This window comes from Volvox carteri (assembly GCF_000143455.1).
Source record: "Volvox carteri f. nagariensis unplaced genomic scaffold VOLCAscaffold_34, whole genome shotgun sequence".
NCBI lineage: Eukaryota > Viridiplantae > Chlorophyta > Chlorophyceae > Chlamydomonadales > Volvocaceae > Volvox > Volvox carteri.
The window spans coordinates 42,508-57,080 of NW_003307577.1; the positions used below are offsets into that span (position 1 = coordinate 42,508).

At 55.2% G+C, this 14,573-nt stretch overlaps 2 protein-coding genes across 2 annotated transcripts; one reads left to right on the forward strand and one right to left on the reverse strand.

The window, feature by feature from the left end:
- Nucleotides 1-467: 467 nt before the first annotated feature.
- On the forward strand, nucleotides 468-12,630 carry VOLCADRAFT_93833 (uncharacterized protein; the record flags this gene model as incomplete). The annotated part of the gene is made up of 14 exons (XM_002953055.1): nucleotides 468-621; nucleotides 2,643-2,845; nucleotides 3,307-4,302; nucleotides 4,660-4,944; nucleotides 6,186-6,271; nucleotides 7,137-7,305; nucleotides 8,107-8,482; nucleotides 9,383-9,468; nucleotides 9,789-9,853; nucleotides 10,267-10,442; nucleotides 10,503-10,937; nucleotides 11,263-11,402; nucleotides 12,389-12,445; nucleotides 12,523-12,630. 14 exons carry the CDS (start codon nucleotides 468-470, stop codon nucleotides 12,628-12,630), a joined length of 3,336 nt encoding a protein of 1,111 aa, XP_002953101.1.
- Nucleotides 12,631-13,166: 536 nt separating this feature from the next.
- Nucleotides 13,167-13,820, reverse strand: VOLCADRAFT_93834 (uncharacterized protein; the record flags this gene model as incomplete). Its single annotated transcript, XM_002953127.1, has 1 exon — nucleotides 13,167-13,820. The coding sequence occupies one exon, from the start codon at nucleotides 13,818-13,820 to the stop codon at nucleotides 13,167-13,169; it is 654 nt and encodes a 217-aa protein (XP_002953173.1).
- Nucleotides 13,821-14,573: the final 753 nt, after the last annotated feature.

Consider the following 14,573-nt stretch of genomic DNA (forward strand, 5'->3'; position numbering starts at 1 on the left):
ACGCGCAGGGTGTTCACCTCGAATCCTCAGGAAGAAGAATAGTAAGGGACCGATGATGCCATTTTCAGTACGGCGAAGAGCAGGTTGTCCATAAACACATAGGATGGCACGGCCAAATCCGCCAATGGTGTAAACGGCAACGTATCGTACGGCACCGCCTTACCGAATTCAAGTCAACCGGCCGTTCTGCTGGCTGACCAACCTCCAGTTGAAACGCTTGAGTACGCTTTAATCTTAGACCGACTGATTGTACAGGATGAACGTAATCAAGTGCAGCTCTAACGCGTCAACTCGAGATGAACAATCGCCAGCGTTTGAGGCCCCAGGACTAAGCACGATGTAAACAAACACGTTTTGTGGTTACCGACTAGCTCCTTTGCTAAAGAGAGATGAGAAGCGGCTTGACCCGCTTCGCGTCGCGGTCATTTTATCTTAGAGCTTAATCCATCGGAGGATCTATCACTAAAATGGACCAGGTGACATGGCCTAATATTATCAAGGAAAAAGGTTGGGGCTCCATCAAACTTGCGACTTCACCATTGGTGTCATGCGTCGCGGACACTGCCTCTTGCATTTCGCCTTGCTGGCTAACTTTCAACGAGCTGCCTTGCGCGGTGCCAGGTAGGCTACTTTTCACTGGGGCGTTAGAGGGCAATCCGATTTGCGTCCTTGGCAACCTATCTGTTAGTTTATATCCTGTCAGTTGCCCTCCGCACTACTTTCACTTCCAACTTCGAAATCGGGGTGTTGGTCTTTTTAACTGGATACATTCTTCTGGTTATGACCATCGGCGTGCCCTGGTGGTTGGAATGCCGTGCCTTCTACAGAAGGCCTGGGGGAAACAGGAGCACCAGAAAAATGCAAACGAATTCGCTTGCCATCATTCATACACACCCACCAAATCGTCTTGAGGCAACTTGTGGTCGCTACTCTTAAGTTTCACTTCCAGGAAACAGCGAAACTGCTGCATTAGCAGTGACAGTAGTAAGACGGTGGATTGTCTCGCAGATGCGCTTGGAGCCCCCTTGCTTCGTGTGGCACAACTAGAACACCAGCATGCGTAATCTCACAGTTGCCACGGGTATCCATTCCGTGGTGACAGAACGCCGGTTCATCTGCCCATTCCCCCATTTCCCCAGCCACCGATCGACGGACATTTAATGGGGCAGCATGCAGGATAACTCATATCAGGCGGCACAGTTATAAGGCAGTCATATTTCTCCTTCCTCCATCCATCCATTCATGAGTATTTTTCTGGGGACCGCTGACACCTTAGCTGGGTGGCCCCTTGCAGCAGGACTGCATAACACCTTGAAACTGTGATGGCGAAACTCCCCTCTTCAGCCTGGAACGGAATAAGGCTCTGGTCTACAGCAGATAACCTAGGGTAGTGTTTTGCTTACATTCTTGGGAGGCTGTGTTTCTTTCCCGTCGGGTTTCACCGACATTTCGGCTCCTGTTGTTCCAGCAACATGTTACGCAGGCTGTGCAATGGAATCATAGAGTTGCTCCCCAACCCCGACTTGCCTGTGCCGTGAGCGACTATCGAAGGGCGGTTGCGGCACCCTGGTTTGGCACCTAGTTGTCTGCAGCAGTTGTTGAACTCGCAATCTAATAACATAGGTTAGCCGCCTGCGGACGGCTTCAGAATTCTTAAACTACCGTGTGTTGACCACTCCAAAACTTCGGAAATATTGTACGAAAATCCAGGCTATTAAGGACGTTTTTAGGCTAGCTTGGAAAGGCTTTTAGTTTTGCATGCGCGTTCGTAGGTTATAACAGTCAGAAAAACTTATGTGTACTCTACATGTTGCAAAAGTAAGATAAGAGTAACACCATGTTGCTGCGTTACCCTCCAAAGGCGTGACGGGCACATACGAGGGGGGCCCCAAAAGCTGTCCAAAATAGATGGATATCGTCTAAGCCCATAAGAAAAACTATGATATCCTATCGTTCCAAAGGTATATTACGTCGAACTAACCGACTGACTGTCCAGACTGTTATGCCGTAGCAGTGCGCGTACTACCCCCGCTAGTTGAGACCCTCCTTAGCCGGATACTGTGGATAAGGTTCGCCAGCTTCAGCTGGTCAACCGAAAGAAACGAGGAATCATACTCTTGGCCCAGTTTAATACTAGCTTACCGTGCATGTTCCCTACCCCGGTGTAGTCCTTACTGCGTTCGCAACCTCCGCGGCCACCACCGCGGCCTTAAACACGCCGCTATCAAATGGTTCTTGTATTCCCCCCATCTCTTCAACCCTTACATGTGACATGCGTGCATGTCTCCACGAAGGAAGAAGATGCAATGATACGGCCACACTCACATGCACGGTCTCCTTTGAGAACACTCCGGGCCTCTTTGTCCTCAACCTCCTCTGGCGATTTTGTCCCTACCGTCATTTCCCCATGTCTTCATCACCAGCTGAGTACACCCGAACATGGGAGAACTTCTTCCTTCCATGGGGGGTCCCCCGTCTGGCTGACATATAGGTTATCGGGAGTTCCCCTAACGCCTCCCATACCCATGTGGGCACCTCGTGTGTTGGATGTCGGCACTACAGCGCTTTGCATATCGCACATACCAGAATCCCCTACCTTATTACTCCCATATCCCATATAAGCCACATGTGCACATTTGTAGGCATGAGGCACAGCGAGGTGCCCTGGCAGTACGACACCGCCAGGCCGCTCCCGCCCCCGGAGCACCCTCCGCATCTAGTCTACTTGCCACAGGGGCTGCTCAGCAGTCGTACGGCATTCGCGGCGCTGCACGCGCGCTGCCTGGCCCAGGGCCTAGCGCTCAAGGTTGTAACGGCGGCCTCCACTCCAAACCTACAAGTAGTGGTGAGACCAAGAAGCGTGCCACGAGGTAGAAGCGATCAAGCGAAGCGATTCATGTGAAGCGATTCATGTACCACCCTCGCGATCTGGATTATAAAGCTCCTCACAATCGTTTGCAAGTGTGAACACTAGGGCTGGGATTTCTAGCTCGGAGCCGGGAGCCACAGCCGGCGGGGACTGCTGGACCGGGGGACGTTGGACCGTACTTTTTGAGCCATGGGAAACGAGGGTCCATGCGCGTTCATGCAGTGCTGTCTTATTTGCTGGGTCCATGGAGGTGCGTGCTTCCCGCGTGAGCGGAAGTCCTCCTGCTCACTCTGTCTTGCTGCATGCCGGCCCCCTTTTTCTTATCTTGAAGCTACCCTTGGAGAATCCTGCAGCCTTCCCACATTTGCAATCCCAACTTGGCCATCCATTTGTGTGTGTGTGTGTGTGTCGTTTGCCCACCCCTCCTCGCATTGCAGATGCTCTTAGTGGCCGCCCACAGGCAGACCCACCATTACCAACCGCCTATGGCGGCAGCAGTACCAGCAGCGGGAGCAAGTAGAGGGGACATTCCTCCATTGCGCTCTTCCATGTCGGCTCCTGCTCAGCCGCAGGCATCTCTCACCAATCCGACCGGGGACCCGAACATCAATAACCACCACAGCCGTCCTCCTCACCAAGACCATCAACAACACCATCATCACCAGCAGCAACAGGAGATCTTGTATCCTTCTTGTCGTCCTTACCAGCCCAGCAGCGACCCCAGTAGCTGCCTGGGTGGCCCTCGTGAGGCGGGGATGGTATCAGGGGGCGGCGTATGCGTGGCAACGGTGGTGATGGCAGCGGGAACGGCGCCCTCGCCCACAGCTCCAGGGGGGTTGGAGGCGACAGCACCCCCTGAGGCCTCCGGGCAGCCGCCGCAGCAGCACGAAAGCCAACGGAGAGGGCTGAACGGCGGTGTGGGTGGTGCCGGCGCAGCGGCGGTGTCGGTGTCACCTACTCTGTCTGCGATGCCGACATCTACGCCGATATGGGACCAGCAGCTGCCGACTCAGGCGCTTACCGCAGAGGCGAAGGCGGGGACGGCCCTTGCGACAGTAATGAGCAATGCGACAGTGCAGATGGCTGGAGCTGCTGGAGCAGGTCCAGCGGCAGCTGCCGGGGCAATGGTTGCCGGGGTTGGGGCTGGGGACTCGGCAGCGGCAGCGGTGGTGACACCAGTTCCATCAGCAACAGGAGGCGAGGATGGTGTTGGCGTTGGGTGGTGGTCCACCATAGGGCAGCCGGGAGGAGGAGTCGCCGCCACGAACCCTGTGAATGGAGGAGGAGGGCGAGGAGGAGGAGGGCGGGGAGGGGGTCAGCTGTGCTTTTATGCATATTTTGTGCCATACAAACCGGGACGCGACCTGCGGCCCGACCAGCCGTGCAACGGCTGGTGGAAACGGCGCCTGGGCGAGCGTCGCAACCGTGACCGGGTGGGCGAACTAGCTCAAGCTCCACACAGGATATAGGGATTCCCTTCACCGGCTTCTTTCGTGCCTTTTGCATTAATCTTGATTTGCTGTCGGCCCAGTGTCCCCACACCGCGCTTTTGGCTTACCATTTGCTCAGCGCGACTCTTCTTCGTCCTCTCGCCTGGTTCTCTATGAACGCACACTTTCCAAGAAAAACTGTCGATTTGACGCATTTCCCCTCATGCTTGTGTACTCTTTTCCTCGTTCTGTGACTCCCTGTCATCCCCTTTCTCCTTTTACCCCTTCGATTCTTCTTTTCCCGTCTTGCCCACTTCCTCATCGCCCTCTTTCTGCACCCCACCATCCTTTCCCCGCCAGGACAAGGACGTGTTGGCCTGGCGCCAGGACTTGCGGCTCCTGGGTCCCCGGCGACCCGACGGCCTGCCCTTGGGAGAGGCGCGTGTAAGGCTGCAGGGCTACTGGGACAGCTCCACGTCGCTGTGCAGGGGCGCGGCGGCGCCAGGGAAGATGCAGTCTGGCTGGGATTGGGTTGGTGGCAGCTCATCCCTGCAGTTGCACTGCTGCCAGGTGACGTCAGTGCTGCCGGAGACGGTGTTCATGTACTCCATGCTGCCCTGGTGGCGTAAGCCGGACGACTTGCAGGTGATGAGGGAGGGCTGGTTGCTAGCTGCTTCACCTGCACAGGTGCACGTCGCATGGATGTTGTGGGAATGTATGCATATATGTTGTTAACTATGATCGTATATGTGTTGTGGGGTCTGGAATCAGTTTGCTTGTAACTTGTTCCTGTGTAAGAAAGAGTTGAGTTAGTGAGCCTGCTTACATACAACGTACACGTGAGTGGGACCTCCGTGCACGACCAATTACTTCATAGCACAGCAGGATTGATGTAAATAGCGTGAGATATGGACGTGCCAGCAGAGCGAGTCGCAAAGGGGGTTTTCATATAGTGTATAGATATGCTGCCCAACAACTTGTACCTGATGTATTCCGGGCATGTCAAGGGATCTGCATCCGCTGATCGGTACCTTTCTGTAGCAAACCCTGTTGTAGTCGTGATATCACTGTATCTCTGCGTAGGCCAGCCAGGTTTTCGGCAGTTAGGCCCAATAAGGAGGCAGGCATGGAGGTGAAGCAGCTTCAAAGCTGCTAGTTCCTAGTTGTTGGTCCTGCTGCCTGTATGCTGTATTTCGTGTCCAGACGCATGCGTATGCACCTAACGTGCGCCCCGGCCATATACAGGGACGCTGTGTGTATAAGAGACAACTAACAAAGCAACCTGGGCTGCAGATAGATAATTGCATGTAGTGCACATGGATGCACACCAGCGTCCACCAGTGAATCTTTGCGCTCTAGCATACATAACGACGTAGGGATTATCGACCCCTACCACACCCCAGCTGACTGGGGAGAGGACCAGCGGCTGTGTTTCTGGTGTACATGTGTACTGTAGATATACATACGTACCTATCTGATATCTACCTATTTGGGACGTAGAGTCTTCGGCCCCCTGGCCCCCTCAGGGCTCCAGGTATGGGGCCCCCCAGGGTTACAAGGTGTATAACACATGTAGGAATATACACGTGTACGCATGCATATCTACATATCTACACATACATACGCACATACATACACACATACATACATACATACCTCCTGCAAGGAGGAAGGGATGTAAAGTTACCGCAGCACATATGTAGGCGGGACACGTACCTACGTCATATAGCGCCTCACGCAGGGCTGTGGCCCTGGGCAGGGGGTTCGTTCAGGTTGTGTCCCACCCCAAGAGAGCCTGATGATAGATGGAGGCGTGGATGGCCCCGTTGTGTAGCTTGCCCTTACACGCATCCAACCATACCAGCCGCTCTCGCCAATCAACACAGGGCACCTTGGAGCCGGTGATGGCGCACCTGCACGACGGCTTCCTGCGGGAGTGCCAATGCGCCGCGTGGGAGTGTGGGAAACTCAGGTAGGCGTGATAAGATAGAGGCAAGGTGGGGCGGTAGTGGATGTGTGTGTGTGGTGTGGTGGGAGGGGTCGACAACTCCGGGACTGCTGATTGGGAGTATTTCGAGAGGAAGTTTAAGTTGCAGATCGATTATAAGTCTAGAAGCTTCCCTGGTATTATGTACAACAGCAGAGCATTCCTTGCGCACTTGTTGAGACGTTGCGTGTGGACAGTGCGAAGGAGGTCAAGAGGGTTTCATCCCCCCGCTACGAGGATGCCGTGGAGGATATCCCGTGGAGAATGAAATCTTACGGATTAGCGCTTATACTCGGGGTGATGGCAGGCGCGGAAGAGGGGCTCAAGTTGCAGTTTCGTTGAGCTATGCATTTTATGCGGGCTGCTACTGCTGAACCCCTGGCAGGTTATGCAGGTGGGTAGGGGTTGAAGCAGTGGACCTGGATTGCCCCGCTGCTGTACGATTCCGTCCCAAACCATCACCCCGGCTGCCACACCCTCCAGCTCGAAACCTCAAATCCCAAAGTTCTCGGAGCAAACGGGTTCTCGCCGGCAGACAGACAGACAGACAGATTTTTTCAGCACATCGTACTGGCTGTCATTTTTCCCTATTTGTTGGTCTTCAATCCGTTTTCTGCTTTCCTTTATACCTTTTTGCCTCTCCCCTTCGTTTCCTCTTCTTTCAGCGGATTGTCCTCCTTTCCACTCCTCTCTCCTCCCCGCGTATTCCTCCTCTTGCCCATCCTTCTGTTTCCCGATTTGGGTCACTCACTCCTGGCTTCGCTTGTCTCTTTCGTGCTTCCCTCTACTCGTTTTCGTCCAGGCAACGCATCCACTCACTTCTACCAACCCATCTACCTGTGCCTATCAGGGCACGTCAGGCACTTCGTCATGTTCGCGAGCATGGAGTGCAGTACATGTTGGAGGTGCGGGCAGGGGAGCGGCTGGGCGCAGGCCAGCTGGGGGTGTTTGCGGGGGAGGCCATTCCCGCGGACACCTACCTGTTCGAGTACGTGGGAGTGTGGTTGCCCAGGGGCGAGGTGGGTTGAGTGGGTGTTGTGTTGTGCTGGGTTGGGGTGAGGTGGGGTGGGTGACGGTGCCGCGTGGGGTGGGGTAGCCATCGTGTGTATACGAATGTACGCCAAATGCATGAGTCGCTATGTCAGTACCGTCAAGGGTTGGGTGGCCGGGTGTAAAAAAGTGGACGGCTAGGCATCCGGATTGGACAAGATCACGATTTGAGCGACCCAGCAAGAGTGCAGGGGAGTGGTGGGGGCCCACTGCACATTTGGGGTGGAGTGGTTGGGTGGGCTCACACTTGTATGGTAGGAATATGCCCAGACGAGGGATAGCCCCGAGAGAAGAAAGAGCTGGGGAGGGAGCAAGCAAAGGAATCTGAGGGAAAGCACACTGCAGAGGAATAGCCGTAGCGACAGTCGAATCAAGTGATAAGGCTGCCAGCAATAATGCCTGATGTCTGTTGTGAGGGTGTCCGTCTCGTCACGAGCAAGTTGCCAGATTGGTAAGAAGGACAGAGGCAAGCAGGGCAGCCCGTGGCGGCGACAGCAGCCGTGTCATGGCATCATCATCAGTAATAACGGAAGGGATAGCGATGGTGGCGGTGGCGGAGCTGCAGCGCTTCCCGCGCTCACACCACTCGGTCGTGCAGCGCTTCAACCATCACGGAAAGGTTACAATGCCCTGAGATCTGCATGCAGATGCACATGGGTTCTTCCCTCCTACAAACGGATGTATCTATCTGCCCCTATGTGTCTCTTTTATTGATCCACCTGCATGTGGTGTATAACGCTGTGTTGTATGCCGTACTCGATCTTATGCAGCCGGAGATGCTTGAGGAGGTGTATGAGCCAGCAGGGTTGCATTACCTGTACGACCTTAGTCACCGGTACGAGCTTCCCAGCGACAGGGATGCACGGCGCGCCAATGGCAGTAGCGCCGGCGGCGGTGTCACTGAGGTCAGCTGTGCCGCCGGTGGCGTTGGGACCAGCAGCGGCCGAGACAGGAAACGCCGCGCCGACCGGGCAACTTCTGCTGCCGCTGCTTGTGGGGATGCTGAAGATGACGGCGAGTCGGCTTACATTCCTGTGGTGGTGGATGCTACACAGCTGGGTAATGTGGCTCGCTTCGTAAACCACCTATGTGAAGGCGCAAACCTGGTGTCGGTCAACGTGTGCATGGGTGGGTGTGCATGGGTGGGTGAGTGGGCCGGGGGTGGGCGGTTTAAATGAGGGTTAGATGTGGGGATGAAGGGCGGGGTGTCATAGGGCTTGGGGGAGTGCAATGAAGGGGTAAGGGGCCTGAGGGCGGGGCCGGGGTAAGGGTATAGCGTGTGCGGGAGTAGGGGACCCCGCGGTGGTGAGTGGATCGGTAGGTGGGCAATCAACCAACACAGTGTACATGTGTATGAGCGATGACTGGATGCATATGCGTGTGAGAGGGGTGGGATGAAACCCGCTACCGCCGCCTTTAGCCCCCATATGGCGCCCGGCTCAGGTTGCACCACTGCATGCCGCGCTGCTTTCCTTTTTGTCCGGATCCTACTTGCCCTTCCTCCCCTCCTCCGTCCGTCCCTCCCATTCTGCCCTTTTTCGTCCCTTCCATGGCTCCACCTGTGGTCCCTGCCGGCCTTGCTAATCCTTGTCCTGCCACTCAGCACCCCCGTCTGGGCCGTTCGCCCTTTCGTGCATCGGCCGAGCGACATCCGCTTCTCTTGCCTCGCTTTCCCTCCCTAGCCCATCTCCTCTGCAGCAAGGTTCCTGTCGGGCGTTTTTCTTCCCCCCTTCTACGCCGGCAGCTCATTCCTGATTTCCCGCCCACGCCTCTCCGCCTCTTCCCCGGAACAGCTGCCCGGCAGGTGTTTGGAGTTTAGACGCCGTCAGTGGACACGCTCCTTCATTTTGAGATGTTGTATGTGTCGTGTCTCCCTGCCGCGCCCCTTCGAGATACCATACGCAGTTCCGCCTCAGTGTAGTCCTCCTTCCTCCATGTCTCCACGCTGCATTTCTAGCGTGTCTAGCTGTTCCTTCACCCCTCATCCCTTCTCCCGCCTCTCCCTTTCTCCCCCTTTACCCGCTCCCTCCCTGCTGGCTCCCTAAGGTGGCCTGGAGGACATCCACATGACCATCATGATGCGCACTGCCCGGGATATCGCTGCCGGGGAGGAGCTGACGTTGGATTACCAGGTGGGGCGAGATGGGAAATGTTAGCGGGGAGAGGCAGGTGTTGATGGGTTAGGGGTTGCCTGATTAGGTGCTGGGACTAGCGGGGTAGGGGTTGGCGCAAGTCCTGGTTATCAGGTAGCTCAGCTTGCGTAGAACGTGTTCATAAAGAACAGTTCTTACCGCATGAAAATGCTTAAGTTTTCAAGGAAGAGTTGTAAAACAGGGCGTGCTGTTCAAGTGATCTCGTACAGAATCACGTTTGAATCCTAATGCATGAGTCATGCCTTATGGTTACCGTTTTTATTCTAGTTTCCCGACTCCTTTTTTGTGGACATCGCCAGGCGGGATGGAGCGAGGAGGAGAAGGCGAGGTTACAGGTCCACCCAGAGGGATTGGTGCCGTGCAGGTGGGGGTTGCGTTGAATGGGGCGACTGGGAGCTGGAACGATGGGTGGATAGATAGACAGGTGATTTCCAGTGCCATTGCCATTGCACTGACCCTCGTTGAGCTAACCTGACCTGATCTGCACTGGAACAAGAAACCAACACAGGGAGCTCTGCAGGAACCTGGTGCCCCCTGACCCACGGGCCAAGCAATGTGCCTCCTTCGCATCCGCCCACCTTAAACCTCCAGATACCGACCGTGCCTCCGCCCCATCGCGGGTACTACACCACCTTGCGTATATGTACCCATGCGTTCGCTGTCGTGTCATGCATGGGTCCGCTTGTTCGTTCCTTTCCCCCCACCCAACCTACAACCCACCCAAAGTCACTAACCCGACCCACTTTCACGCACCGCGCCTGTCATTTGCATTCCTAGGTGTGGTGCCCGCAAGTGCCTGGGCTACGTGTTTCCCTTTATTGACCGACGAAGCACCGCAACCTGCCAAACGCCACCTAAGGTCCAAGCCCGACGAAATGCCCCGGGTACCCGTCCCTGGGCTGAGGCCCCTGACACGATCCCATCCATCGCCAACACCACCACAACAGCTTCCGGTAAGGAGTTCGGGAGCGCCAGTCCGGGAGTCTTCCCTGGTGATTCCGCTGCCGCCGCAGAAGCGGCGGATGCTACCGCCACCGCTGCCGGTAAGTTAGCTGCTGCGGCGGCGGCAGCAGCCGTGGCTATGGGTAGGGAGGCCTTCGTGGGTCAGGAGCAGGAGGGAAAGGACAGGACAGGAGAGGAGGAGCCCACGGAGCACAAGGAGGCGGTGGCGATGGAGGAGGAGGAGGAGGAGCAGAAGTGCTCCGCATCCATGATAGGAGCAACCGGTGGTGGCGAGGGGGGTGGCGGCAACACTAGCAGTAGCCTGTTGCCCCCCATTGCAATTGGGGTGCAAAGGCAGTTTGAGCACGCACCGATGGCAGATACGGAGGGGAGGAACCCACTTTCTCCCTCCTCCCTTAGCCCGTCATCCCACTACGGCAGTACAGCATCAGTATCAGTCACGACATCCTCGGGTGCCGTACAGCGCCGTGAAATGGCGTCCACCGGTAGTCTAGGGTCTCGCCCATTCTCGTTGAAGCGAATTCGGCTGGTTGCTGCTTCACCACGCGCTACGGTGGCAAACCTGGATCCTCAACCGAAGTTCGGTTGAAAGTAAGCATGCACCAAACCAAAGCAGGCGCTGCAAGGCGCGATGGCTGCCGCCGCTGCCACTGCAGTGGCGGCGGCAAGTGGTGCAGAGGTAACCGTGACGGCATGACGGTGACAGCCGCGACTGCGCGGAGTGAACCGTGTCTCTTTGCAGCGGCGGCGGCCTGTGGTGGTGTGCCTGGTCCTACTGCCGCCATTTTACGTCTGCCGTTGCAATCGTAGGGAAGACGGCGCGGGTCAAGTTGCGGGTTTCGGCCTTTTGGGGCGACCTGTGCGAGCTATGCTGGGGGCGGTCCGCCCTTCACAGTCCGTTCATCCACGCGGTTGCGGCAACAGCTGCTACTGGCACAAAGACAGCAGCAGTGGGTGCAGAGGGACCACCGACTCCTCCAGCAGAGGCGGGGGCGCAGGGAAAAGAAGCGCGGTTAAAGTCTGGCCCGTGTCTTTCCCACATATCATGTGCATTGGGGGCTGGGTTCTCCAGGAGGAGGACGAATGGGAAGGAACCTCCAGACATGGACAGGAACCTTGGATAGGGTTAGGGGAAGACGGCTGAACCACCCGGGATGTAAACTCCCTGGGCAATGGGCGGGGGCCAAAGGGCGGGGAGGAAAGGGTTTGTGAGGAAGGCAAAAACGGAGCGGAGGAATGTAAGGCAGTTGGTATGGAGAGCTCGGGCTTTGAAGCGAGGAACGCGTGGCGTAGGTGAGGTGGATGTAGGGTTTGGAGTTCGCTGGTGATCTTCTGGCCAAGGAGAGAGGGGAGAAGGAGTTTTGTACGGCATTGTACAGCATGTAATATGTCCATGTCGTTATGTACGTGGCAGAGCGCAAAAATGTCGTCAGCTGCTCCCACATCTGACCGATGAGGTTTTTTCTTGGGCCTCCTATCGTAACCTCGGAATCACACGCAGTTTTTTTTCTTTGTATCGTTTTGGAATCTTAACACACGGATTCATTCCAGACCTGCGTTTGTTTTACTTATGCACGTCTGTTCCTCACAACCATGCTAATTTCCCGAGGCCTTGAGCATCTGTAACGTACAGGCTTAGCACCTGTTACGCACCGGCTGAGTGACTGGCAAGAGGCATGAATCGGAGGGAGCAGGCCGGCGGCGTTGGGGCTTTTACAAGGTTGTGGTGGTTGGGCACGTTGGCGTTAAGTGGTCCGGGTTTAATCCTGGGGAAGAAAGAGAACATACGATCTCCCAGGCCCAAACATTTCACCTTCAGAGTGTGGGCCTGTTGTATTGTACACATCTTCCCAAATTGCATCGGGCGTTCACTGGCATTTAGTATGAGCCTCAAATCTGCAGTGACAGCTTCCCTGTAGCGTTCCGTGTGTTGCAGGAGCTGCAGGCAGTTAAATATTATCTTACAGTGCATAGGACCGGATCGCCGGTCTTGGTAAGCTCCGTAGCATGGCATAGCGCTTCAAGTTAGACACACAGACACCCAAATAATCCCGCCCACCTGCACGCCAGCGGCAGCCAGCTGGTTTTTTTGCTCTTGCCACAAACGTCAGAACAACACACCAGAAACGACTGTGCTCACTGTGCCCTGGTTCCTGGCTGGCTCTTGCTGAGGTCTGATGGCGTAGGAATAAAATATTGCTCTCTCCTCGTACTTCTCATCAAGAGACGCGCAAACAGAAAAATATCATGCATCGTTGGCAGGATGAAGCAAAGAATGAACCTAATGAACCCTAACCCGTATACCCTAAACACATCTGCGCTCATTCCTCCTCCACGAATCCGCTTTTTGTATCTGTTTGGTAGAAAACATTGTACGCCATCACTATACATGCACACAGGTAATGAAAGGACTGAGGCCTACATGGAGTAACGCAGGAGTGCCTACCGGCGCGCAGTCTTTACCTAACGCCAACAAGACGACATATGCACAGGGGGCTGCTGCTCCCAACACGCAAGAGGGACCCCTGTGATAGCCGTTGATGCCGTGGAACCCAGGTATGGGGAAACCTCCGGGGTCCCGCAGTTAGAATGCATGGGGCATCCATTGAAGGAGCAACAGTTTCCCCTCCTCGGTCATTGGACCATAGCGTTATTAACAGCACAGCATCCGCTACTATCTTCCGGAGTTCCGATGCAAATTTACTAAGGCCGCGTCATTTGCCGCCTTCGGTTGCGGGCGTTGTGGCAGCCAATACCTTGCCGCGGTGGTAGCCAGGATGCTCCTTCTGCCAGTTCGCCAGATGCTGAATCACCTGCTTTGAAATCTGCTGCGCATCGCTATTCTTGCCAAAGAAAGTCACGAACTCGCCCTCAGGGTCAATAAGATAGTGGATGATGGAGTGGTCGACCAGGTAGTCGGCGTCGCTCTCACCCGTCTTGCTGTAATAGACACGGTAAGACTTGCTGACCTTCTTGATGTTATCCAGGTCGCCGGTGAGGCCAATCATCCGCGGATGGAACTCGCTGACATAGGACTTCACGAGCGGGGGTTTGTCGCGCTCGGGGTCGACTGAAATGAACACCAGCTGGATTTGAACACCAGTAGATTTCTCTATGAGGTTTACGGCCTCCGACACCTTCTCCAACTCATCGGGACAAATGTCGGGGCAGTGCGTAAACCCGAAGTATAGCAATGCGAACTCCCCCAACAGGTCCTTGTCCGTGTATCGCTTCCCGTCCTGATCTATTAAGTCGAAGGGGCCGCCAACGGCAGCTTTGCCAACAACCTGTTGGCTCTGCGCGACAACCTGCTGCAGTTTCTGGTCTGTATACAGCCGCGTCGCGTACGTGATTCCCGCACCAGCCATAAGCATCAAAATCAACGTCCGCATTGAGACTGGGGCCACATCGCGGGCACCAGGGCTAGTCCCAGCCTGAGGTTCTGCAGCTAGCCAACGCGACGCGTGCAAATGCCGGAGCGCCAACCGCTGTTGCGACAAGACTGGACAGAAGTAACCCGAGTTTGCTGATATTGCCGAAGTACTGCTGATGCTCAAGCAACTACCGCACGAGAATTCCTGACCCAGCCAGCGCCGAGCTGGCCCGCAAAGCCGTAAGAAACGTAGCGATCGCATTTCTCTTATTATCTTTGTGCCAAAAGTAATACCACGCAGAGAGCATTTATAGTAGCATAACGTACTATAATGGCTCTCGTTATCACCTCTACCGTGAGCGATCGGCTAATCCGTACATGATTTTCCTTTGCTGGTTCAGGCAATGAAGTGAAAGAAATGTTATGCTACTAAGTATTAGGAGATATGCTGAGCTTAAAATGGGAACGCCGATAAGACAGGACCCTGCTCGTTTTTTCGTGTTGCATATTGCCGTAGATGCCTTCTTATGCCAGGTGCGCTTTGCAGAAGTCATATACCCTCCTACCCTCTAATCTACCTTCTACTAGTACCTTTTCAGGATAATTGGCCGGTGACCAACTTGCAACTTCCAGACGGTTAGAATTATGTATGACAGTACCGCACTGTCTCAGGCCTGCCTTCCAAAGTGCCCACGCTTAATGAACTTGCCGCTTGTTGAAAGAAACACATATATTCACGCGAATCGCA